The 25,360-nt window shown below is 44.4% G+C and overlaps 1 protein-coding gene across 1 annotated transcript; it reads right to left on the bottom strand.

The window, feature by feature from the left end:
- Positions 1-5,999: 5,999 nt before the first annotated feature.
- On the bottom strand, positions 6,000-24,452 carry LOC132206204 (zinc-binding protein A33-like). Its single transcript, XM_059639474.1, has 6 exons — positions 23,676-24,452; positions 23,067-23,162; positions 22,740-22,973; positions 22,207-22,229; positions 20,908-21,023; positions 6,000-7,425 (listed from the first exon to the last, which is right to left on the bottom strand). Exons 1-6 carry the CDS (start codon positions 24,084-24,086, stop codon positions 6,854-6,856), a joined length of 1,452 nt encoding a protein of 483 aa, XP_059495457.1. The 5' UTR covers positions 24,087-24,452; the 3' UTR covers positions 6,000-6,853.
- Between the last annotated feature and the right edge of the window lie 908 nt (positions 24,453-25,360).

Below are 25,360 nucleotides of genomic sequence, written 5' to 3'. Positions count from 1 at the left end.
CAGTGTTGTCCCTGTCCTGAGAATGTCTCATGGGAGCAGCGTCAGGGGGTCTTGATTTTTTTATTTCCATCGTTTGTTTAAAGATGTGGAGAGTTATTTTTTGGACTGTAGGTCTCTCTGGTGTAAAATGTATCCACCTGATACTTGAGTACTCTGAATAAAACAGCCTCGTCAGCCCCCTGCAGGAATGAAATCCTCACAAAGATGGGGATTGTTGGAGAAACTCTGCAGGTCTGGAGGCAGCTGCGGCAAAAGAATGTTTTGGGTTCGGTGTTGCTTTTCTTCAGAGCTGTTTGTGTGCGCCCAGGGGGAGGGTGTGAGAATGCTGATTTGCGTGCTAGGTTAGAGAGGCTTCACAGATGCAGTTGAAAAGTGATTTCAAGAAGATAACGTTGTGTCCTTGATCAGTGGGGAAGCTAAAGCTTTAACTTACTTGAAGCCAAATTCATCAACCCTTTGAAATGGCCTGGGAAAGTTGGCATTTCACTTTCAATCACAAGGTATCCCATAAACACAGAAATTGGTGAAGAAACTGGAGCAGCATCACCTGCCCTAAAATGTTAACTCCTCTTCCTCTCCACACACAATGCCAGACCTGCTGAGTTTCACCAGAGATTTATGTGTTTGCTTGCGGTTGGCAGTCTCTTCCACCAGCAGATTATTAACCAAATTCTCTAATCATACACTACATACTTCATTTCAACTGGTTGTCAACAATCTCTTTGATTCTGTCAATTATTCCCATTTTCCAGAGCTGGAGAGACAAAGATCTGTCAGATTCTGTTCAATATTCTGGATTGATACCTTCTTAACTATCATCAAGGCATTGTCTGCTGCACCCAATGAAACTGATCAGGCAGAAGGTGCAACACGCCAGCTAAAGTGGAGGGATGGAGCAAGTTTTTTTAAACATAAGTTTTAAACATTTTACTTGTTATGTCATATAGAAGCTGCACTGAGGTGAGACACCTTCTCTGCAGAAAGAAAAGCTGCTGAAGGTGGTTTTTGCGTATCTTATGTATTGTTGGAAAAGCACCAAGTTAAGATGGTTTCAAATGCATGACTGAACTTATCAAGTGCCTGAGCAATGACTATTCCAACACTGGTTGACAGAGAAAGTGAAATGAAGGTCCAACTAACACATGTGTCTGTTGTACAGGACACTGGAGAGGCCTTTTCTGGAACCCTGTGCCCTGTCCTGGCCACCCAGTGATAGGATGGGAATTAGCGAACAGGAGAGAGTGCAGATGAGATTTAGCAGGATGTTAGAGTTAAATTTTTGGGTCTGGTGACCCAAAATGTTAAGTCTGTTTTCCCCTCACAAATGCTGCCTGCTGAGCTTTTCCACCAACATTGTTTTTGTTCCTGATTTACAGCATCTGCAGATCTTTCAGTTTCTATTTACCAGGATGTTGCCACGTATGGATGGTTTGGGTGATAAAGAAAAGCTGTATACACTGGGACCTACTTTCACTGGAGCATAGGAGATTGAGACATGTCCTGAAAGAAGTTTATACAATAATGAGAGGTAGAGATGGAGTTGATGATAGTTGCATTTCCCTTGAGATAGGGAATTTCAAGACTGGGGGGGTTACAGTTTTAAAGTGGGAGGAGAGAGATTTGAACAAGACATAAGAGATAAGTTCTTTAGACGGAGAGTCGTCCGTATGTAGAATGAAATTCCCGAGGAAGAGATGGATGTGGTTACAATTAGAATGCTTAAAAGACATTAAGATAGATGAGTGAAGAGGAAAGGTTTGGAGTGATATGGACCAGAAGCAGGCAGGTAGGCCTAGATTAGTTTGGGATCATGTTTGGCATGGACCAATTGGACCATAGGGTCTGTTTCCATGCTGTATGACTCTATGATTATGACTGTATGTAACCTTTTAGTCTGCAAAATGAACCATTCACAATGCATTCTTAACAATAGTTTCTGATCAATCTGTTCCACAAATTTATTACACATGTCTAAAGCAGGTAGAATTTGAACAAGTGCCTATTGGGTCAGAAGTTAAGGACACCATCACTGTGCTGCCAGAGGCCAGTGAGACACTCTCAAATGCTTTGTTGAAAGTCAAGGAAGGAAGTAATTTCAACCCAGCAAAGAGGTCCAACTCAACCAGACCCCACCGCTGGATAGTGTGCCATCGCACAGACAGTGAAGAAAGCAAAGATGAAAAGAAGTGCAATATCAGATGTACAAGTTCAAATAATAGTGGCAAAGGCAGAGTCTGCTTGACCAGCATTAGCGCTATGCAGTTGTGAGTGGAAAGTGAAAATATATGCCCCTTTTTTTGCCTTCTAATACAAGGATTGGGTTAATACAGGTGTATGAAAGGAGATCCTGGTGTGATGGGTATATCATGGGAGTAATAGCCCAGAGACCCGGGCTAATACAATGGGGACTCGGGTTCAGATTCAAAATTGAATTGATAAATCATGAATGTAAACTAACCTCAGTAATTTTGTCTGTGTGAATTATCTGCGAATGTGTAAAATCCCAACTGGTTCACTCATGTCCTTTAGTGAAGGAAAAAGCTGTCCTGACCTGGTCTGATCTACATGTGACTCAGACCCACAACAATGTGGTTGAGTTTTAACTGGGCTCTTAAAAAAACACCACCAGTCACTCATTTCAAGGGCTTTGGTGATGATACCCACAGCCTATGCAAGAATAGAGACAAGGTAAGGAGGAACCTCTTGTTGGTATCAATGATTGTTCCAATGTTGAGCCCCAGAAAAGTTGGATTGACATTGTGAGAATCGTGATCCTGTCACAGCAATCTGTGAGGCCCACGGTCTGTATCTTATCCAAGCGGTGAACAGTGGAACACTCAGAGAACCGCAGAACAAACTGGATTCGCCAGGACAGAAAATTAAATCTGTGCAGGACTTTCTTAAACATGTAAATATTTCTGCCAACACACATTAGGGAACAACTTCTGTTCTTGCTGCATTTTCATAATCATTGGATCCCCAACACCTTCAAGCTATCCTCAACATAACCAAAGGAAGGAAATGTCACTTTTTTTGTTAATTTTTCCATGTGATTATTACTCCTGTGAAGGTGCAATTTCTGCACACTGTTATTGTGTGATTATTACTGCTGTGAAGGTGCATTTTCTGCACACTGTTACTCTTTGATTATTACTGCTGTGAATTTGCATTTTCTTTACTCTATTGCTGTTCTGTTGGAGCACAATCTTCCACTGAGAGGAGGCCTGCAAATGAAAATGTCCTTGGAGAACTCCACTCCTCCCCTTCCCGTGATGTAAACATAGGACTCAATGAAAAGTCATGACCTGACATGTTGGAACACCAACACACAAGACAATGTTGTCACTCTTCACTTTCTTTTCAATCTGCCCCATCATTGAAACAAATCTAGTTCCTTTACACATGTTGCCAGGATCCTGCATCATGACAGGCAGCCTGAAGAAATTTACAATCACTGGGTTATGCATGATGACGTTCCCTAAATACGTCCAGGAATACTGGGTAACACCGCAATGGAAGACGGGAGAGTCAGGACTAGAAGAAAGCAGTAAGTACAATTAATGGAGGGAGCAAACAGAAAGACACGATCCAGTTTTCCTTGTGACATGAGCATTGAGTTACCTTCATTTGTCATCTTCACAGAGCTCCAATCACTAATGTTGTCATGTGTTCAAAAGAATTTCTTCATCATCAAGCCCATGACCAGGAGAAAGTGAAAATGCTGTAAGTGTTTCCTTGAAAAAATTGGCAGTCTTCAGGCAGGTGGAAAAGCCAAACCATGCATTGAAAATTCTGTTGTACAGAATCATGTAAAAGAAGTGCATGACAAGTCATGTTTTTGGAGTACAGTGACCGTTGGAGACAATGGGATGAAGTCTACATCTCTAAAGACATTTGAAATTATTAATCATTTTAAAGTATCTACATTTACCAGTTCTCAGTCATAGAAACCCGCAAACTTGCCTTGTGTGTACAATATATTAGACGAGCTGTTGCAAGGTAGTGAGGTGAACACATTCAGCCCTGGCACTTCAAGCTGAGTTACCAGTAATATTCTAGTGGTTGTTTTCAAAGGTTTTGATGTTTTTTATACATTTTTTTTCTGAAAAGAATTCTGAATCTAAATGAAAGGGAAATCCAGATATTACTGAAGTTATTAAATGTCAGTTTATATTCATTGAATTGGGTTGCTGATCATATTTGATGTAAATGAACATTTAATTTTGTTTCTGTGTGTTTTTTTCTGATGCCTTCAAGTGTACTCCATACGGCTTTTGTACTTTTGATTGCATTTGATATCAAAATGGCAAACGGTTACAAAAAACATGATCCAAATTAGAGCATTGATTTCAGATAACGGCAAATTGTTTTTGAGCACATTTGAATATAATACTTTTTAATCATTTGTGGGACATGGATATCACTGGCTGGGGTATCATTTGTCGCCCATCATATAGTGTGATATCCAGGGCATGACTTCATGGCAGTGAAGGAATGGTGATATATTTCCAAGTCAGGATGGTGAGTGGCTTGGAGGGGAAGTTGCAGGTTTGGTGGTGTTCCAATCTATCTGCTTTCCATTTCTTTCTAGATGGTAGTGCCTCTGGGGAATGTGCTGTCTGATGAACCTTTGTGAATTTCTGCAGTGCATCTTGTAAATGGTACACAGTGCTGCTGAGGAGCATTAGTCGTGTGGGTGGTGTGTTGTGAATGTGGCACCAAATAAGTGAGCAGCTTTATCGTGATTGCTGTCAAGCTTCTTCTGCCTAGGAGATGCATTCATCTGGGCACGTGAAGAATATTCCATCACACTCTTAACTTGTACTTTTTATATGGTGGACAGACTTTGTGGACTCAAGATGTAAGTTGTTAGCTGTAGGATTCCTAGCTCTGACCTGTAGCTGTTGTATTTCTATGGCTAGTATAGTCACATTTCTGGTCAGTGGTAGCTTGCAGTATGTTAATGGTAGAGGGATCTGTCTTGGTAATTCTTTTGAACATCAAAGTAATCAGTGAGAATCTATCTTGTTGGAGACAGTCATTGATGACTGCTCATGTGACATCAATGTGATTTGCCCCTTGTCAGCGTAAGGCTGGATATTGCCCATGCCTTGCTGCATTTAGGCACGGACCGCTTCCAGGTCTGATGAGTGGCAAATGGAGCTGAATATTGAGTAATCATCAGCAAACATTCCAACTTTTGGCCTTATGATGGAGGGAAGGTCATTGATGAAGAAGCTGAAGATAGTTGTGCCAAGGACCCTGCCTTGTGGAACTCTTCCCATGATGCCCTGGAAGTCAGGAGACCAATCTCCATCAGTGACAACCATCTTGCATCTGTGCTGGGTCTGCATGACAGCACCGTTATTGACTCCTTCTGTCACTTTACTGGCATTTGCCAACAGGTGTGAGGAGTGCTAACTGACTGGTTTGATTTTATTTCTGCTTTGTGTGTGCACAGGACACAACTGGGTAATGCTCTACATTGTCAGTTAAGTGCCAACATTGTAGCTGTACTGCAACAGCTTGGCTAAGTGTAGGGTACATGTCTTTAGAATGATTTCCAGAACGGTCGCTTCTTTCCCTCCTCACCTTTCTCCTCTGCCTCCACCCCTCCCAACAACAACACCTCCTCGCACCGTTCCTCTCACTTCTCAGTCTCACATCCACACTATCACTCCTAGCCCTATCTTCCTTTCTGACCCTGCTTCCCCATCTCCCACCTCCCTTTTGCCCATCCAATACACTTCTAATTTTTCTCGAGTCCTGTCCACTCTGAGTGTCACATTCTCTGTTCTATGTCTCAATGTGATAATGGACAGAACTCCAGATCTGGCTTTTCCTGATGTGAGAGGGAGAAAGCTGCTGATTGTATTCCTTGAGAATTACCATTTGGATAGATGTAGGGTGCGTTAAATTGGAACTGAGGTGAATGATGTTGATGCACAGATCAGTCAGGATTAAATCAAATTCAGGAAAATCGCTGATTTATTGTTGGGTCACAGCAGAAAAAAAGGCCATTCAGTCCAATGTGTTAGTATTGACACCATTGAGAAGTAGTGAATTGCAGGTCCCACTATCTCACTTTGAAACAGCAGTTTGTTATCCTTCTCTTTTGCTTCTTCTGCCAATCACTTTAAATCCATTTACAGTCGACTGACTTTAGAATTATTTTCATAATATATAATGATGAGATAGAAATAATTCAAGGATAAATGATAATGGTCACAACACCTACATTCCAATGTGCACCAATTGAGCTGATTATAAAATTATTATTTATTATGTGAGCATGAATTCCACAGCCAATCAGTCCACCAAGCACTTTCAATTCTGACAGGATTCAAATCAGTACTTGCATCAGTCTCACCCCAAGTACATGTTTTAAATACTTCCAAGACAAGTTCCTATTCTCATGTAAAATCGCTTTTGACAGACAAAGGAATTTCCTTCCCTGCATTTTTTTGACAAAGCAGTGACATTTTAGACAACATTTACAATCTGAGGAAATCATGTCCGGTTTCTCATTGCCAGTAAAACATGTGTGGGATGTACATTACTGCAGCATCATGGGAGTCTGAAGAAAACCAGCCTTGGATTTTTATTGTGATTTAACCCTTTGAACCCCCTGGAAAGACACCACTGACCCTGCAGTGAAATGGTTTGGTGTCCCCCTGGAAAGACACCGCTGACCCTGCAGTGAAATGGTTTGGTGTCCCCCTGGAAAGACACCACTGAGCCCAGTCTGAGAACCACTGACTGATTCATCTCCAACACCGTCATGTAGCGCCACCTTCCGCCTGTGGAGCAACATGACAGGCTCAAAGTCCCCGGGTTCCTGCAGCTCACAGCCTCAGGGATTATGTGATGGATCAGTGTGTCCTTTAATCCCGCAGATTGACAGCGGGGCGGAGTTATTCCCGTCAATATTCCACCCCGGACTGAAGAAGGGAAAGATCCTGTCAGTGAAAGTGTGGGTGAAAGTGTGGAGATGGGACATGGTGACCGCCTTGTAAAATGACACCTGTCCACCCTCATAGTCCAGGAAAACCCCGATCTTCCGGGGATTCCCACTCGGGGAGAAGGGGGTCACTGAGGGGGAGGTGGAGGCAAAGTAACCTTTTCCGGGAATCAGCGCCACAATCCAGAATCCGGTCTCCTCCTCCTGGTGGATCCCCCCTTTCCTCTCCACAGACTCCCGGACCACTCCCAGATTCCACCCGGTCTTCACCCCCACTTCCACCTCCCAGTAATGTCTCCCTGATGTGAATCCCTCTGATCCCAGGACACTGAGCCAGGGATCAAATCTCTCCGGGGAGTCAGGGAGCGGCTGTGGTTTGTGTCCGAGTCTCACACTGGTCCGGTCCTCAGACAGGATGAGCCGGGGATGCGCTGTGTTCGGGTCCAGAGTGAGAGAGGCTGGAGCTGGGGGAGAGATCAAATAACACCGTCAGTGAGAGGGAGGGAGGGAGGGAGAGGGGAACGGAGGGGAGCAGGGAGTGAGGGGCTGAGCGATGGAGGGCGATGGCTGAGGTGAGAACCGGAAAGGGAGGGTGTGAAGGAGAGAGAGGGTCAGGGAAAGGGCAGTGAGTCGGGGTCAGTGCAGTAAGGGATGAGAGAGGAGGAATGAGGAGTAAGGATGGGGAAGCTGGAGGGCTGTGGAGGGAGACTGATGGATGGGAGGTGAGAGTGCCCATTTGGAGGGGAGTGGATGAGGAAATGAAGTGCTAGGGAAGAGCAGATGGAGGAGAGACGGAGCAGAAACAGAGAGAGGGAATGGAAGATAAGAGAGAGGGAGAGTGATGAGATGTGGGACAGGGGGGAGTGATGGGCAGTAGGAAGAGAGGGTGAAGAGTGAGGAGGGCTGGGAGAGAGAGGACGGAGAACAAAGGAGCAGTATGAGAGAGAGAGAGGAGTGAACAATTAGAGGGATCTTAGAGGGGGCTGAACAATGGGAGGTTTGAATGCTTGGATGAGAGTGATGGGAAGGGGCTAACTGAAGGGCGAGGAGGATGAAAGATCAGGTCAGGGAGTGCAGCAGCATCTAAAGATCTGGGAGGAGTGAGGAGAAGAAGGGGAAATTGAGGGGTTGGAAACAGTGATGCTTGGAGCAAGGGGGAGTGTGCTGTGGACAGGAAACTAAAAGACAATACAGGGAGGATGATACATTTGGATCATAGGAAGTACGAAGGGGAGAGCGAGGTTATGTGAGTGGGTGGGAATAGGGGCAATGAGGGGAGGCAGGAGCCATGGGCAATAAGGCATTGGGGAGATTGAGGGAGGGGTAGAGCGGGGTTGCGTTTGTAAGGAAGGGTTCAGGGAGGGTGGAGGGGAGCATGGCAGAGACTGGGAAGAAATGAGGAGAGATCTTTATCTCCAGAGTGAAGAGATGTGGGAAGTGATGGAAGACGGATGAGTGGAAGCTGAGGAAGGATTTGGGAGAGGGTGTGGAGGTTTTGTGAGGAGAGGGGGCTGTTTGGGATGGGGTAGGGGACAGTGGGTGAAAGTACAGAAAGACAGCATGAGGACAGGGGGAACTGCAAAAATAAGTGGGCTGCTGAGGGGGGTAGATGAGGAGAGTGAGGGGGAGGGTTGAAGGAGTGACATGGGGTGAGTGCCGGCAATGTGAAAGGGAGATGAGAGTGAGGAGGAAGGAATGGCTGAGCTGGAGGGGAGAATAATGAAGGAGAAAAGCAGGATACGTTTGGAGATGGGAGTGATGAACGAGTGAGAGAGGAGCGTGAATGATGGGGAGTGGGGGGGAGAGAGAAGGAAGGATTAAGGGTAAGGGAAATTAAGCAAAAAGTGAAAGGAGAGAATAACAATATAAGGGTTTGTGTGGAATCCAGAGGTGAGTGAATTGGAGGATGAGGTGGAGAGCAAGAGATATGGAGGTGGGAGTGAAGTGAAAGGGAATTGTGAGGGTTAAAGAGGATCAAGGGCAGGTGTGTGGAGAAAGACAGAGTCATGGGGTAAAGGAGCAGGGGAGGGAAGTGGAGATGAAGACCGAGACTAGGAGGAGGAGAATGCAGCAGAGGGGAGGAGACAGTGAAAGGGGGATAAATGGGAGAAGCATGGAGTGTGTGGGTGAGTGAAGGGGTGTGGACAGCGAGGGGGTGTGTGAGTGACAGGGATTTGCAGTGAGATGGGGGAGAGAGGAGAGTGGGTTGGAACAGAAATGGAGGGGGAAATGTGAGTGAGGGGATAGGGTGAGGACGCGTGGGTATGAGGGCACGGTAACCAGGAGAGTGATGTTTTGATGCTGCAGTAAAGTGTGGGTAAAGTGTGAGGGGAGAGAGGCACAGAGAAAGTGTGAGTGATGGTGGAGCTTGAAGGGGAAGTGGAGGGAGAATGGGGAGTTGTAAGAGAAGGTGAGTGTGAGGAAGAAGAAGAAGTGAAGGGGAAGTTGAGGGAGTTCGGGGGAGTGGTTAGGGAAGGTGAGTGTGAAGAAGAGGAGGAAATGAAGGGGAGGTCTGAGAGAACAGGGGCATTATGGGAATGGGTTGTTTCACTGGGCAGAGTGAGTGAGGGTGAAGCGGAAGAAGAAATTCGGTAGGGAGAGGGGAGTCAAGGTTGACCGGACAGGAGAATTTGAGATGGTGGATGGGAGTTTGTGGAGTGAAAAACTGGGAGGGGGGAAAGTGTGAGACATGAGTATTCTGAGGGAGAAGGGAGTCTGCACATGGAAGAAATATAGGAACAAAACATTTCGTTGTCAAAACGTCTGCAGGATTGCAGGTGAAAATATAATACTTTTTTTATTTGTTCACAGGGAGTGGGCATTTCTGGCAAGTCGAGCACTTATTGCCCAGACGGCAGTTAACTGTCAATCACATTGTTGTTGGGCTGGAGTCACACATCGGCCAGACTGGGTAAGGAGGGCTGTTCCTTCCATAAGGGACATCACTGAACCAGACAGTACGTTTTCCCACAATTAGAAATGGATTCATGTTCATCATTAGACTCTTAGTTCCAGATTATTTTCTGTTGTGGCAGGATTTAGGCATAGGTCCCCGGGACATTACCTGGGTCTCTCGATTAACAGACCAGCAATAATACCATTGCCTCCCCAGTATGCAGCAACAGTGAGTCATGAAGAACGCTAATGGGATGTTAACCTTTATCTCAAGGTAACTTGAACATAAAAGTAAAAATGTTATCCTTTAGTTATATTAAGGCTGCTGTCTGATAAGAGAGAGAGATATAGTGAGAGAGAGAAGGCTGGAGTTTAACCCAGGAATCATTACTGCTTTTCATCATTTATCTGAATGATTTAGATGTGAACACATGAGGTATGGTTCATAAGTCTGCAAATGTCACCAAAATTGCAGGTAAAGTGGACAGCAAAACTGGGCCAATGGGCCGAGGTGTGGCAGTTGAAATTTAATTTAGGTAAATGTGAGGTACTGCATTCAGGAAAGACAAATAACTTCTCAATTTTCATGACAGTTTCTGCCTCCTTTCAGGCAGTGAGTTCCTGATGCCCACTGCCACCTAGTTGAAAAATATTATCCCCTCTGAAACTCTTACTCCTTCCCTAAAGTCTATGTCCCTTGTTTATTGACCCTTCCATGAAGGGGACAGGTTCCCTCCGATTACACAAACTATATCTTATAATTTTGTGCAGCTTCATCAAATTCATGCCTCAAACTTCTCTGCTTCAATGAAAACAACCCCAGCATCTCACATCTGTTTACAGGGGTGGAAAGTTTAAGACAGGCAACATCTTGGTGACTGAGCCATTCCAGCCCGACCTTGTCTCCTGGTGGAATTTCTGTGTACTTCCTTAAAAAGATCACGTGGAGAAGCTTTTTGTCCTGAAAGAGCCTTTCACAATCTGTCTGTTCCTGTTCATACTGTTTGAATTCGCCTGATATTATTACTCTGTTATTTTTAACCTTCTCTGAGATTTTGCCAATATATCAGCGCTTTATGTCTCTCAGACTGAGGTGGGTCCATCACACACCCCAACAATGTCATTGTCTCATTTTTGTAATGTTCTCCCCAAATGGTATCAAGTCAGCCTTTGGGGACTCTGACCTTCAGGAATAAGTGTCGAGTTCAATAAATTTATGGTCTAAATAACTTCTTCCATTTTTTACACCCCCACTGCCCATACTCTGGCATGACATGGGCTACTTTTAGCACTGTCAACCCATTTCCACCTTCTGTGTTCACCATTAGCAGCTTTTCTGTCTCCTCAGCCCCTCCTGATCCATCCCTTTGTCTGTTTACTGTTGTTTGCACCCTCTGTTCTCCGTCTCTCTTTGGCTATTTGCTGTTTTACGTATCAACCCCCAACTTCACCATATATGGCACCTTTTTCTGGCAACGGGCCTAAAGATGTTAAATCTGCTTTCTACCCGCTAAACGCTGCCAGACCTGCTGAGTTGAAATGGCAATATCTGCTTCTCCTGTAGATTTCCTGCATCTGCAGTTTTTTTGTTCTATTTTAGGGTAACAAAAGTTGTGTTGTTGTGAATTACCTTGGGCTATTGACAGCCAGATCAGAGAGATGTACCAGGGAAAGTGGGAATAAATATGATGTGGGGAGGTGGTAATGTCCACGGGATATGGCAAGTGTGAGATTATTAGTGAGTGAATTTGGAATAATGGAGATGAAGAAGTGAGAAGTGACGTAGAGGAAAGATTGAGGGAATAGCAGAGACAGGTTGGGATGCAGTCATGAGAAATAAGATTGGATTGTGGGGTGGAGACAGAGGTTTGGAAGGGAACATGAAGCTGAGGGAGAGAGTACGAGTGAGGGGACAGTAAATGGAAAGTGAACAGAAAGGGCATTGTGGGATATAAGGGGAGGTGAGAATGACAGGAATGGGACTGGCAGAGCATGAGGACAGAGTGAGAGAGAAACATGAACAGGAGGAAGACAAAGGGTGTTGTGATTGATAATGAAGTGAAGAAGTTAACAGTGATTGGGAGCAAAAGTTAAGTGAGTCGGGAGTGAAATGACAGGCAAGAGGGACAAAGAGTGGAATGATTGAGGGTGAGGTTGGAGGAGGGAGTTAGTCAAGCAGCTTCTTGGCCTCTTGAGTCTGGGGGCTGGAGCTGGCAGGAGGCAGCATCAGGACTAGGGTAGGTCTTTTGTCTGTGCTGCCCCCTCCTCACGCATTCTCATAGCTTTGCTCCGTCTTCCCAATTCTCATAGGTTCACCCCTTCACTCACCAACCAGGCACACAGTGTGACCAACCCCCACCATTGGGAAACATCCCTTAGTCCTTTTGACCAGAGTTGATCACTGTGAGGGGAAGCAACAGGAAGGAGAGCGGATTGGAGGAAGAGAGGAGGGCACGGAAGAGTGAAATACAGACAGTGTGGGTGTAAAGTGTGGGGAAGGTAATGGGGATAAATAAACTATAACAGAGAGGGGGTAGAAAAGGGACAGGGAAACATCCGAATGAGGGTCCCTGTGCAGAATGGGAGCGTCCTGGTGGTCAGAGAGACAGGGAGAGTGAGTGAGTGAGAGAAATAAAGGGAATGAGGGAAAATGGCAAAGGGAGGGCAATATTTGAGAAAGTGGGAGAGAGGAGAGATTGTGTGTGATGAGATCGAGAGAAAGTAGGAGAGCAAGTGGGGTCAGAGAATGAGAGCATGGGGTGAGTGAAAGTGTGTGAGGGAGACCACGATTAAGGAGGAGAAAGTGAAACAAAGAGGAGGAGTGAATGCAGGGGACAGGGAGACAGTGAGGAGGAGAGGGAGTGGGGTCAAAGAGGAAAAGAGGATGAATCAGCTGGGACAAGGATGAGGAGTCTGGGAGAGAGGGAGTGAGGGGTGAATGGAAGCAGAGTGTGAATGGGAATTAATATTCCCTCTCAGAAGCATGCTCATTTTGTGATATTCCCTTTGGGCAGGTGCCAGATATTACTGTATCACAATCTGACTGTGTACAGCTGCACACTGTAATGTGTTTAAACAAAACTAAAATGTCAGGGATTCTGTTGAGGAGAAAGAGTGTTTCTGGAAGAGGGAGATCGCACTGATGGGGGAGAAGAGTGAAGGGACTAGATTGAAGTGGGAAGGAGTCACTGTGTCACACAGCAGCAGAAAGGAGGACTGTGGGTCTGAGAGAAACAGTGCTGTCCCTCCCACCTCCACATTGAAAATCAATGAGCTCAACTTTTCACTGCCACTACAGGCATGTCCAGAAATCCAGGGGTTTCAGGGCTTGAGTGTCAGGACATCCCAATGTCTGAAGACAGACTGAAAACAGCCTCAATATTCGCAAATCAAGTCAGTTTTCATGACTATTTGGCCCTTTGAAAATTCACAACATGTCTATAAGCTCACCATGAATCATGGAAGGCTACAAGACAGATAGAGGCCAGTCAGGCCATCATCTGTATGCTCTGTCACTGTCATGGGACATGTCATTTCAACTTTTCGAGGACAACTGGCGATGGGCATCAAATCCTGGCCGATCCAGTAACACCCATATCCCACATTCACATCCAGCTGATGTTGTTCAAAAAAATCTTACCATGATGGAAATGTGGATGGATTTCAGAAGGGATCACACGTTAATGGTCTTTGTCAAAGAAAATAAGGTCAAAGAACAGCTCCAATTGCAGAGAAATTTGGGATGGCTATTTTGAAGTTGAGTTTATAAAATCTGTAAGGAGAGTTGTGGAGCATGTCAGGAGAGAGATTCATTGACCAAATGATCCTAGATGGAAAACAGGAAGGAAATTTGGATGGGCAGCAGTTAAATGGGGAGTGAAGGTGAGTTCAGTGAGAAAAAAAAACAATCTCAGTAAAAAGAAACATCAAAATTGGAGATAATAAAGAAGCCTCAAGACATCTGGAGTACAGCCCAGAAGAAAGCTAACATCTGTCCTGAACCCAGCTTAGCTGCAGTGTAAATACAACAGCTCAAATTTGATAAGAGGTAAAATGCAAAACAAATTAGATTCCTTCAGTCGCCTGTGACTCTATTAACTTACAAATAGTTAATATTTGCATATTTTATAACAGACCAAACATACAGTTTGAATGAAATGTCAGTTTTTATGCCCCTCTGTGATTAATGGCTGAAGGACCTGAGATGTTACTGGGATAACATCCCATTGATTTCTATATTTCTATAAATTAATGTCCCTTATCTGCCTACACATAAGTATGCAGACACTGCCTTCAAACTTCCTGCCCAGCTAGAAATTAGGTGTAACACTTTGTAGCTCCTTACCTTCTTACACATCGGCATGCAGATACTACTTTAAGCTTCCTGTTTGTCTGAATAGAGTTAGAGTTAAACTGTGTAAATCTTTATCTTCCTGCACAGGGCTAAGTGGAAACTGTCTCAAATAATGTTCAGTGAGGAAGATTTGTTAAGGTGTGAGACCTTGAAAGCATGTAACTTCTGTCTCTGATAAAGGGGTCAGGGCACTGACTGTTCCAGCCAGACACATCGGCAACTTGAAATTACAATCTGTCTCATTAACAACTTGAAATCGCCTCCTGCCATTAGCAGTCACTTCACGAACGATCGATACTATATCCTGGTCTTTTATCTTCTTGATGTAATAATTGTTTTGTATCCCCACTTTGTCTGTTGTAATTATTGTTTCATGTATCATGTCATTGTGAGATGGGAAATTGTTTTATGTATTATGTACTTAGTAAAGTATAAAAAGCGGAGACTGTCCACTGCTCGTGGAGAATTACTTGCGAGACTCTGCACTCTGTGCCGGGTTGAGTACAGTGATTCTCCACAGCTTGTACTTGCTTTGTAATAAAAGGATTTGTGTTTTTCTAAACAGGTCAGTGTCTTGTTATTGCATAAAGTCCCTGAGGGTCTCCGAAAATGAACCTAACATTTTTACAAAGAAATTTACAAAAAAGTGTATGGTTGTGAGCAGCAGCTGAACTTTCCAGAACAGAAAGCGTCACAAATTGACAGAAGTGAATCAAAAAAAGCCTCTCAGGTGTCGGGAAAAACAACAATTTTGTTTTGATGTTGTGACAATGAGTTTGGACTCAGCCAATTAACTTAAAACCAAGGTAATAAAATCTGAGGCTGGATGAACACAGCAGGCCCAGCAGCATCTCAGGAGCACATGGGTGAGAGGAAGAACAGGTTAGGGACCATTTAATCTCCCCCTCCCATTCTTTAGACGACATATCCATCATGGGCCTCCTGCAGTGCCACAGTGATGCCACCCGCAGGTTGCAGGAACAGCAACTCATATTCCGCTTGGGAACCCTGCAGCCCAATGGGATCAATGTGGACTTCACAAGCTTCAAAATCTCCCCTCCCCCCACTGCATCCCAAAACCAGGCCAGCTCGTACCCTCCCAGCACTGCATCCCAAAACCAGCCCAGCCTGTCTCAACCTCCCTAAACTGTTCTTCCTCTCACCCATCCCTTCTTCCCACCTCAAGCCACACCTCCATTTCCTACCTACCACCTCATCCCACCTCCTTGACCTGTCCATCTTCCCTGGACTGACCTATCCCCTCGCTACCTCCCCACCTATACTCTCCTCTCCACCTATCTTCTTTTCTCTCCATCTTCGGTCCATCTCCCCGCCTCTCCCTATTTATTCCAGAACCCTCTCTCCAACCCCTCTCTGATGAAGGGTCTAGGCCCGAAACGTCAGCTTTTCTGCTCCTGAGATGCTGCTTGGCCTGCTGTGTTCATCCAGCCTCACATTTTATTATCTTGGATTCTCCAGCATCTGCAGTACCAATTATTCCAGTGTTATGGTGTTGTTTGTATGAGCTGAACCATTGTATCATTTCTCTCAAGCTGCTTTACAAAGGCACGCTGTCAAAGAAGGTGTGCATTACATTAATCTTCACCACCGCAGTGAGGTAAGGGCAGTACTGTGGAAGAAAAATTTTATATCACAAGGGTTGGTGGGACCTCAGGCCGAGACAGAAAAGGCAGCCTTGGGAGAAACTGATGGCATTGTGTAAGAATTTTAATTAGTTCAGTGTCTGGGATTTTCCTGACGGGAGCAGAAATCAGGAGGTAGTTACTCAGGCTGCGTTATCACTATGTGCGTATTATCTTAGCGAGAGTTAGAGATGGATCTTCTGATATATTGTCACTATACCAACGTTTTAGGCTTAATTAGAGATGTCCCTTTTTTCCCCGTGAAGCCTTGTCACTGATCAGCTAGAGCTTCAATCAAACTGTATATCACTCCCTTTACTAACTGCATGCCAAGGGTCATTTGGAGAAGTAATTATTGAAGGTATCTGTAAGGCAGCATTCCTGTTACCTCCAGCAGTGTCTGCTTTCTTTAAACTTACAGTGAATGAATCAACAAACACAAGATGTCACGGGAACACCCTGCTCTGCAGTTGATGGTATAAATAAGATTAGCAGAGTCATGTGTCAGTGGAGATCGACACCCACTCTCCTTGGTACCGAATAAGAAAATAAACTGCTTCAAACAGGAGCTGGAGCAAAGTCTATTGATTAGTTAAGTAGAAATAAAAAATTCTACAGCTCTGTGTCACCAGATTTAATGTCAATAGGAGGGCCCTTCACACCAGCAGTATATTTAGTATGCGGGGCTCATGATGGTGGTGAGGCATTCTGCCGAATGACTTTGAGAGACTGATCAGGGAATCATCCAACCGAATCCACCACCTCCTTTTCCTGCAAGGCACTGAAGCAGTTCAGGTCAATGGATTAGTGATCACAGAAAAAAATTCTTCAGAAAACACTTCTTGAGAAATTATTGGTACAATTTGATTCCACTTAATGGCGAGTTCCACTTCAATGTGATCAGACCCATCTCTGCAACACAAGGACAGGTAGAACCACAGCAAGATAGTCCTGAACTTTGAAATGTATCGGCCTGCAACACTCATTTGAGGTGAATTTGTTTGCACTGGAAGAGCACCAGATTTCAGACAGAGCAGTGATCCCTGGGGTTTGTGTATTGCTGCATCCAAACACAAAAGTAGTCATCAGGATGAGAGTAGGATTGTGTGTGTTGTTTCCCTCAATATCCCAGACTGTCATCATCATCATCATCAATCAATCACAAATGATTGTGATTGTCCAATGAGGAAATACCATGTAATCGGTCACGTGTTCAGTTCCCATTATCTCTGATCACAATTTTAACCTCACTGCGAAGTCTTTTCCAGGATGCCTAACCTGAAGAAGTTACCCTCCTCCCTCCAGAGCTTTTCTGATGAAGGGTCCAGGCCCGAAACATCAACTTTCATGCTCCTAAGATGCTGCTTTGCCTGCTGCGTTCATCCAGCCCCATACTTTGTTCTCATGTGTTCAGTGGGTCCTTGCAAGTCTGATGAGCCTGATCCTGGAGGTGCACCTCGCAAAAACATTTCCAGTAGATGTTTCAGAAGTTAGTTCATTGCTTTGAAATCATTGGCATTCCTTTCTCCAGTTCCAGTTCTGTTTTTCATCTTCCCAATGGGTGTTCTAAATAATTCTGTACTTTCACACAAGATATTTCCAAGTCAGTTTGTTCTGACTGAGGGCCACTCAGGCAATGACATTAATGTTTCGTGTCTTGGGGAAGACTTCAGGGAATCTTTGAAATGTATCCTTTGTCCTCCTCTGATTTGAGTGCCTTCCTTGTGTTGTGTGAAGAAGATTGTGTTTGGCACACAGAACTCAGGCATCCTCAGCATGTAGGAGTTGGTTTTGGATAATTGTGGCAACAATTCTGGTGCTATTAGCTACAAGGATGCTGATGCGTGTACGTCTGTCCTCAAAGCTGATGCAGAAAATGTGTCTCAAACAGCTCTGATGGTACTTCTCCAAGGCCTTGTGGTGGCATCTACACACAATCCAAGTTTCAGAGCAATGTAGAGGAATCTGAAGAGGGCCTGCCTTCGACACAAACATTATTGCATCAACACAGATGTCACAATCACTGAAGAATCCTAAACGGAGGCACCCAACGATGAAGACATGTGTCTGTTGAGTTCCTGCAGACAGGGTTCAATATTGATGCCACAGCCAGTGCAAACAATGCCTCGGGTGATTGTCAGGTTGTGGGAGTGAGCCCTGAACCAGACCTGCTACTGGTACAGCAACACTGAGAGCACCTCATACATGATGATCAGTTCCTGACCTACAGGGGAGAGGCAGCCTCACTCTCACATTCACACTCTGTTTGCACGTGGCTCCACTCTCCATTATTTGGGTGTACACCCTGGTCTCCCTGAATCAGATCTAAATATCTTCAGGTGACCAAAGGGGATGATGAGAAGGTGGTCAGTGAATTTGGTCTCAATCCTGAAGATCTCTTCCCTTGAATACTTCGGCAAAATGGGATATATAGGGCAGACTCTGCAGGTTTCAGACTTGTTTGGAAAGCTTTCCAATTTGCACCAAGTGATTCAAAATGTGGAAAACTGTAAAGAAAAACACTGGAATTCTTTGAGGTTGTATCGAGGATAGTTGACCAGGGAAGCAATAAATTTTCAGAAGGCTTTCAACAAAGTACCACATGAGAAAATAGTTTGGTACTGTGAAGCGCATGTGATTGGGGGTAATGTGTTGAGATGGACAGAACATTGCTTGCAGTGAAAAAAACAAAGAGGAGGATGAAATGAGTCTTGTACTGACTTGTGAGTTACCACAGAGATCAATTCTACAACTCCAGTGATTGACAATATATGAATGTAAGTTTGCTCGCTGAGCTGGAAGGTTTGTTTTCAGATGTTTCGTCACTATTCTAGGTAACATCATCAGTGAGCCTCCAGTGAAGCGCTGGTGTTATGTCCCGCTTTCTATTTATGTGTTCAGGTTTCCTTGGGTTGGTGATGTCATTTCCTGTGTTGCTGTCATTTCCTGTGTTGGTGATGTCATTTCCTATTCTTTTTCTCAGGGGATGGTAGATGGGCTCCAAATCAATGTGTTTGTTGATGGAGTTCCGGTTGGAATGCCATGCTTCCAGGAATTCTTGTGCGTGTCTCTCTTTGGCTTGCCCTAGGATGGATGTGTTGTCCCAATCAAAGTGGTGTAGGTAAGGATAGTAATGAGAGTGGGTGATGTCTATTTGTGGCTAGTTGATGTTCATGTATCCTGGTGGCTAGCTTTCTGCCTGTTTGTCCAATGTAGTGTTTGTCACAGTTCTTGCAAGGTATTTTGTAAATGACGTTCATTTTCCTTGTTGTCTGTATAGGGTCTTTTAAGTTCATTAGCTGCTGGTTTAGTGTGTTGGTGGGTTTGTGGGCTACCCTGATGCCAAGAAGTCCGAATAATCTGGCAGTCATTTCCGAGACGTCTTTGATGTACGGGAGAGCGGTTATGGTTTCTGGGCACGTTTCATCTGTTTGGGTTTGTTGCTGAGAAATTGGCGGACAGTGTTCATTGGGTATCCGTTCTTTTTGAATATGCTGTGTAGGTGATTTTCTTCTGCTCTTCAAAGTGAAACCTCAACCATGTGACAATGTGATATAGGAGCAGAATCAGACAATTTCGTACATTGGGTCTGCTCTGTCATTGATCATGGCGGATATGTTCCTCAACCCGAAACTCCTGGAATTCTCCCCATATCCCTTGATCTCCTTACTAATCATGGATCTTCTCCCCATAACCCGTCATCTCATTTTTAATCATGAATCTATCTGTCTATTTCTGTCTGAAATACACACTGTGACTTGGCAGCAAGGAGTTCCACACATTCACCATTGTCTGGCTGAAGAAATTCCTCCTCATCCCAGTTCTGAAGCATCATCCCTTTACTCAACTGCTGTGCCTTTGAATCCTAGTCTCTCCTACTAGTGGAAACATCTTCTGCATTTCCACCCTATCTTGTCCCCCTCATTATTCAACCTGAAGCCCCCTCATCCTTACAAACTCCATTGAGTACAGACCTAGATTCTTCACCTGCACTATGGCAAGCCATTCATTTCTGGGATCATTTCCGTAATTATCCTTTGTCTCCCCTCCAATACCAGAGTATCCTTCCACAGATACCAGGCCCAAAAGTGTTCCAGTTTGCAGTTTATTGAATGGTTGCGGTATTGGTCAAGGAAGTGGGAATTATAGTTTTGGATAAATGTGTTGGGTTTGCAGATAATTACAGCACCAATAAGAGCAGCCATGATCTTGTCAAATAGTAAAACAGTCGCAGGATGCTAAACAACCGCTTCCTGTTCATGTTGTATTGCTTTTGTGTCCTTGTGTCTTGTGCTGGAATCCTCATCAGAAATAATATACTGTATTCGTTCTCTCCGTGACCTTCCCGATATCCATATGACAACTAACAGCATGAAAACCAATAGTATAATACCACCAGTGTGCTGGTTCCCTGACCTTGCTGTTCACACATTGGCTCTCTCATTTCCAACTATAACAACAGGGAATATTCCTCAAAAATACTGCACTGGCTCAGAATCCCTCACTATCTGTACACTGTGTTATCACCATTATTATAGACGCTTACAAATGTCCCTAACTTGTGGAAGATTTGCAGACCATGGTGAATCTATAAATGTTTTTCTGTCTCCCGTTTTCGTCCTTCACCATATCGGTAAGATCATCACTTAGTCTCCATTATCAGTTTCTACTGCCCCTTTTCTTGATGAAAATGGTTCATTCCCCCAGCAGATAATGTGTTGGTGGGATTGGCTCTCTGCTGTGTAAATGTCTTCCTGATGATATGATAAAATATCAACCAAATCACAATTGAGATACAGGCAGCCTTGCTTACTCTAGATATTGGGTTTGCGTGCTCTACTGTTCTAGTTAGAGAGGTCCCTTCACAGTCCTGACTCATGGATGTGATGGCTTCAGACGCTTACCGAGGAGTACCCACAGATAGTAGAATATGATAAGGAAGTGCCTCCCAGCATTAACAAATAACAGTGTAAGTATTTGAACTGGGCATGAGGAGCCCTGTTAGTTCCTGCACAACAGGATTTATTGTCAGGAAAGTTAATACATGTGTTTACCTGGGTGAATGCAGTGGATCATTTCTCTCCAGGCTGTGTACTGTAATGGGCCAGTGAACTTTCCAATCGACAGAGAAGCATCAGAAGCTGAGAGTGTCTTCTCCTCCTCACTAACCCTGTAAATATTAAACAGCTGATATTACAAATCTGATTTTCATATATTTATGAACTGATGCAAATGGTTAATGTTTCTCTGTTATTTAAGTATGAATAGATGCAGTAGGAAGAGAAATGTCAATCTTGATTTTGTAACGGAGCTAAAGGTAAATTGAAATTGCAAGGGAAATGATGAGAAAGAGCCAGAACAAGAAATAGGCATTGTAATCTGATAACAGGTAACACAGCATTCACCATGGAAGATGACAAAAATCCATACCCCAACTTCCAAACCCTGCCACATTCCACCTGTGCACAGAGCTTGTGAACAAGACAAAAAAAAACTGAAAACACCGAAAAGCCTCATGTCTTACTGTGTAAGATGTGAGTCTCACAACCCCCCGAGAATCCTGCTCCTTTACCTCCAGCATCTTGACGATCTCGGATTTTAGTCTCTTCCCCCATTGGATGTTGTTCCTTCAGTTGCAGAGATCCTCAGCTCTGGAAATCCCTCCCTGAACCTCTCCATCTCTCTATTTCTCTTTATTCCTTTAGGGTGCACTAAACCCTGCACCAATCATCTGTATCAATAGCTCGGTGTCACTTGTTATTATTTTCTAAATGTCAGATGAAGCGGCTTTGGGCATTATGCTACATTCAGGGGAAGAATTGAAAACAGAAATGTTTTGTCGTGAGATGGTCACATTCCGAGGTTGTATCATAAAAAAAACTAATACCCAGATAAAATATGTGTTTCTCGGCCAGGCCACGAGACATGCAGGACAGGGATGGCCATTCCCTGGAAAGTTGGGCTGTGCGTTTCTCAGGGTCGGGGGAAGGTCACAGCTACACAAACAGCCGAAATCAGGTCAGTGATCACTTCCAGCCTGAGCTCCGGGTTGTGTAGCTCGAATCCGGTCGAGCAGTTTTCATAAAATTTCATTCTGTTTAACCCTGGAATAAGATTCTGATTTCAAAAACACTGATGCACCAATGGAGTTATTGTTCACCCGAAATTGCAGTTTTAAAACGGAAATAAGTTTCTCTGCATAAATATATTCTCGTGTGGACATAAAAGGGCTAACTGTGGCCCGATAAATAGCCCTTTAAAGCGGCGACAACAACCAGGAAATAAACCCATAATAACCCGTCACTGAATTCTTGAGCAAACTGTGCAGAGTTTCAGTAAAGAGCATGTCCTACCTTCTCTTCCGACAAGCTTCCTCCTGAAAGAAATCAATCACAAATAATGAGGATGACAGGAACAGATTTCAGCGGGAGGCAGACACGCTACTGAAATGAGCAGGCACAACACGGTAATGGAAAGTGATACAACTTGGAAGGAAGATTGATGAGAGGGTCAAATAAATTGGAACGGACCATCAATCCCACTCACAGACACACTGTCCCAGACAAAACCACACACTCTCCACATGGAACTGTGACTGGTTTACAATGGGAGTTCCTGGAGAGAATTAAATTTGGGGAACTCTGAATTAATAACTAAACTACTATCAGCATCACATCCCATTCTCGGGAGGCTCTCTGTTTTCCCGAGCTTCGAAAGCTAGCGTGGGAGTGGTTCGTTCAGTGGCAACATAGGAACTACAGTAAATGCAGTATAATTCTGTTTCTATTTCGTTCACTAACTCTGGTATAAATGTGAATGTTACCACCAACTTTGTTTTGTAACTGGGTGAAATTTCCACCAACTAACCCGCAGTTTCTTCCCTCACCTTCAGAAATATCAGCTCGTCTGTTTGCTCCATCTGTTTCTGCAACTTTGAGAGTTTCTCCTCAATAGAGTTTAAATTCTCCTGAATCTCTCGAAGGTTTTTCTGCATTGGCTCTAGAATCCTCTCCTCTTCTTCCCTGACATCTCGGAGTAATCGCTGCTCTTTCTCATTGAGAATCTGGTGCATTTTAGTGAACTCGGATGTGATGTGGGTCTGCAGACTGCTCGCTTGCTCCTACCAAATGAAATGTGAAACATCATTAATGTCCCGCGGAAAAGGGAACAAAACTACCCGAGATCCCAGAAAATCAGCGCAAGGAGTCCTCACCCTCACTTCGGAAATCTTCCGTTTCTGGTTCAGCTCCGTTTGTAGAGCCGCCGATTTCTTCTCTGTGAGAGAATCTAAGGAAGATTTCAGCTGATCCTGGAATTGGGAGAGAAAGTGCAGAACAGTATGTGTTAGCTCATGTGATAATGGGAACTGCAGCTGCTGGAGAATCCGAGATAACAAAGTGTGAAGCTGGATGAACACAGCAGGCCAAGCAGCATCTCAGGAGCACAAAAGTTGACGTTTCTGGCCTGGACCCTTCATCAGAGAGGGGGATGGGGAGAGGGTTCTGAAATAAATAGGGAGAGAGGAGAAGATAGGTGGAGAGGACTGATCTATCCCCTCCCAACCTCCCCACCTATACTCTCCTCTCCACCTATCTTCTCCTCTATCCATCTTCGGTTCGCCTCCCGATCTCTTCCGATTTATTTCAAAACTCGCTCCCCACACCCAATTTCTGATGAAGGGTCGAGGCCCGAAACTTCAGCTTTTGTGCTCCTAAGATGCTGCTTGGCCTGCTGTGTTCATCCAGCTTCACACTGTGTTAGGTCATGTGTTGCGTTCCGAATATGTGATATAACTCTCAGTTTATAAAATATCTCCCTTCACCTTATAGATTTCAACAGATTCATTGATCGGAATGAAGTGGTGATCTCCGTGTTCCCGCGAATCTCGACAAATCAGACAGATCAATTTCTTGTCAGTTTCACAAAACAGCTTCAGATCTTCCCGATGTATCTCACAGTGAGGTTTACTTTCCTTCTCTTTCGGATCCAGCTTCAACTTTCGAGCCTCCTCGGCCAGATTCACTAAGGCCCGATTTACCCTGAGGGTTCTTTCCGGAAACTCCTCTCTACATTCCGGGCAGGAGTTTATCTCCTTCTTTTCCCAATTCTGGGTGAGACAGGAGCGGCAGAAATTGTGTCCACAATCCAGTACAACCGGCTCGGTGAAGAAATCCAGGCAAATGGGACAAATTGTCTCCTCGGTCAGTCTCTGATGCTGCTGTCTGGAAGCCATGTTCACACTCAGCACTTTCTAATTAAATTTAGTTTCACGTTGGGCGTTTCTGCGCTGCTGAACACTTTCAGTTCAATGATTTGCCAGTTTATTTCACTGAAGTCTTCGAGAATCATTGTACACATCTAGCCTTCGTTCTCTCAACATTTTCGCAGGTAAGGAAACAAGAAACAACATTTTGATGAAGAAACAGGATTTGAACGTGACGAGGAAGTGTGAACTCTGCACCAGAGAGTGAAGGTCCATTGAATGTTGACATTGTAGAGAGGGTGTGGGAGTGGGAGGTGAAACGGCAGGATTGAGCTTTCTTTGGACTTTGTACTTAACTCAATGCTGATTGTTAATCCCGTGATGAAAATCAGCGAACTGATCTTCCACCGGATTTCACGAGAGATTTTGTAATCGGCAGGGAGTTTAGTCTGGAGCAAAGTTCAGGGAAAACTCGCTCCCCGCCCATTTCTACCACAGCCGCCCCCGCTTTGCTCATCCCTGAGGGGCAGCACTCCCTGCACGTTCACACACCCCACCAGCGTTCACTCTCTCCACGTTTTCTAATTGTGTGTCTTCTTAAACATGTGAATATTTCCCATCGTCTCTGTCAAAATATCGAGGGAACAAAGTTTAAAATAACTATTGTTTGCAGTGAAATTCATCGGGAAACAATGAACTGAACGTGTTCATCAGCGCCAGAACATTAAAAATGAAAGTGGTTTGAATCAGGAAGTACTGAGATTGATCATGGTTTCCAGTTACCTCCCATAGTCCAAAGATATGTAGGTTAATTGGATCGGCCAGGATGAATTGCACAACGCGTCCAGGGATGTGTAGGTGAGATGTATTAGCCATGCGAAATACAGGGATAGGGTAGGAGGGTGAGCCTGGTTGGGGTGCTCTCTGGAGAGTTGGTGAATCTGGCCTGTTCCCACACTGTAGGGATTCTTTGAGTGGCAGATGAAGTTTAATTTAGTTAAATGTGAGGTGCTGTGTTTTGGAAAGGCATATCAGGGCAGGACTTATTCCTGTGCTTACATGGCTTCCTTGGTTTTCAAAGACTTGGACAGTACAGAGGAGGCTCATTGAATCTGCACTGTCAACACCACATTAAATCGACACTCGTCCCACTTTCCAGCACTAGCCTTACTGCCCTGAATGGTATGACATTAAGTGTCCATCCAAGTGGTTCTTAAAGGTTGTGAGGTTACTTGCTTCAGCTGTCTTCCCAGGCAGTAAATTCCATACACCCACCACCCTCAGAGTGAAAATAAATTTCATCA

The sequence above is a fragment of the Stegostoma tigrinum genome, chromosome 34 (genome assembly GCF_030684315.1).
Source record: "Stegostoma tigrinum isolate sSteTig4 chromosome 34, sSteTig4.hap1, whole genome shotgun sequence".
In the NCBI taxonomy this organism is placed as follows: domain Eukaryota; kingdom Metazoa; phylum Chordata; class Chondrichthyes; order Orectolobiformes; family Stegostomatidae; genus Stegostoma; species Stegostoma tigrinum.
This window is presented reverse-complemented; position numbering and strand designations above follow the sequence as displayed.

Excerpts from the sequence above, each read along its gene's own strand:
- LOC132206204 (XM_059639474.1), bottom strand. The coding sequence starts at position 24,086 with ATGGCTTCCAGACAGCAGCATCAGAGACTGACCGAGGAGACAATTTGT. Across the intron at positions 22,974-23,066 it reads GGAAGATTTCCGAAGTGAGG|GAGCAAGCGAGCAGTCTGCA; the intron begins GTGAGGACTCCT and ends TTCATTTGGTAG. Across the intron at positions 22,230-22,739 it reads ACGAGCTGATATTTCTGAAG|GAGGAAGCTTGTCGGAAGAG; the intron begins GTGAGGGAAGAA and ends GATTTCTTTCAG.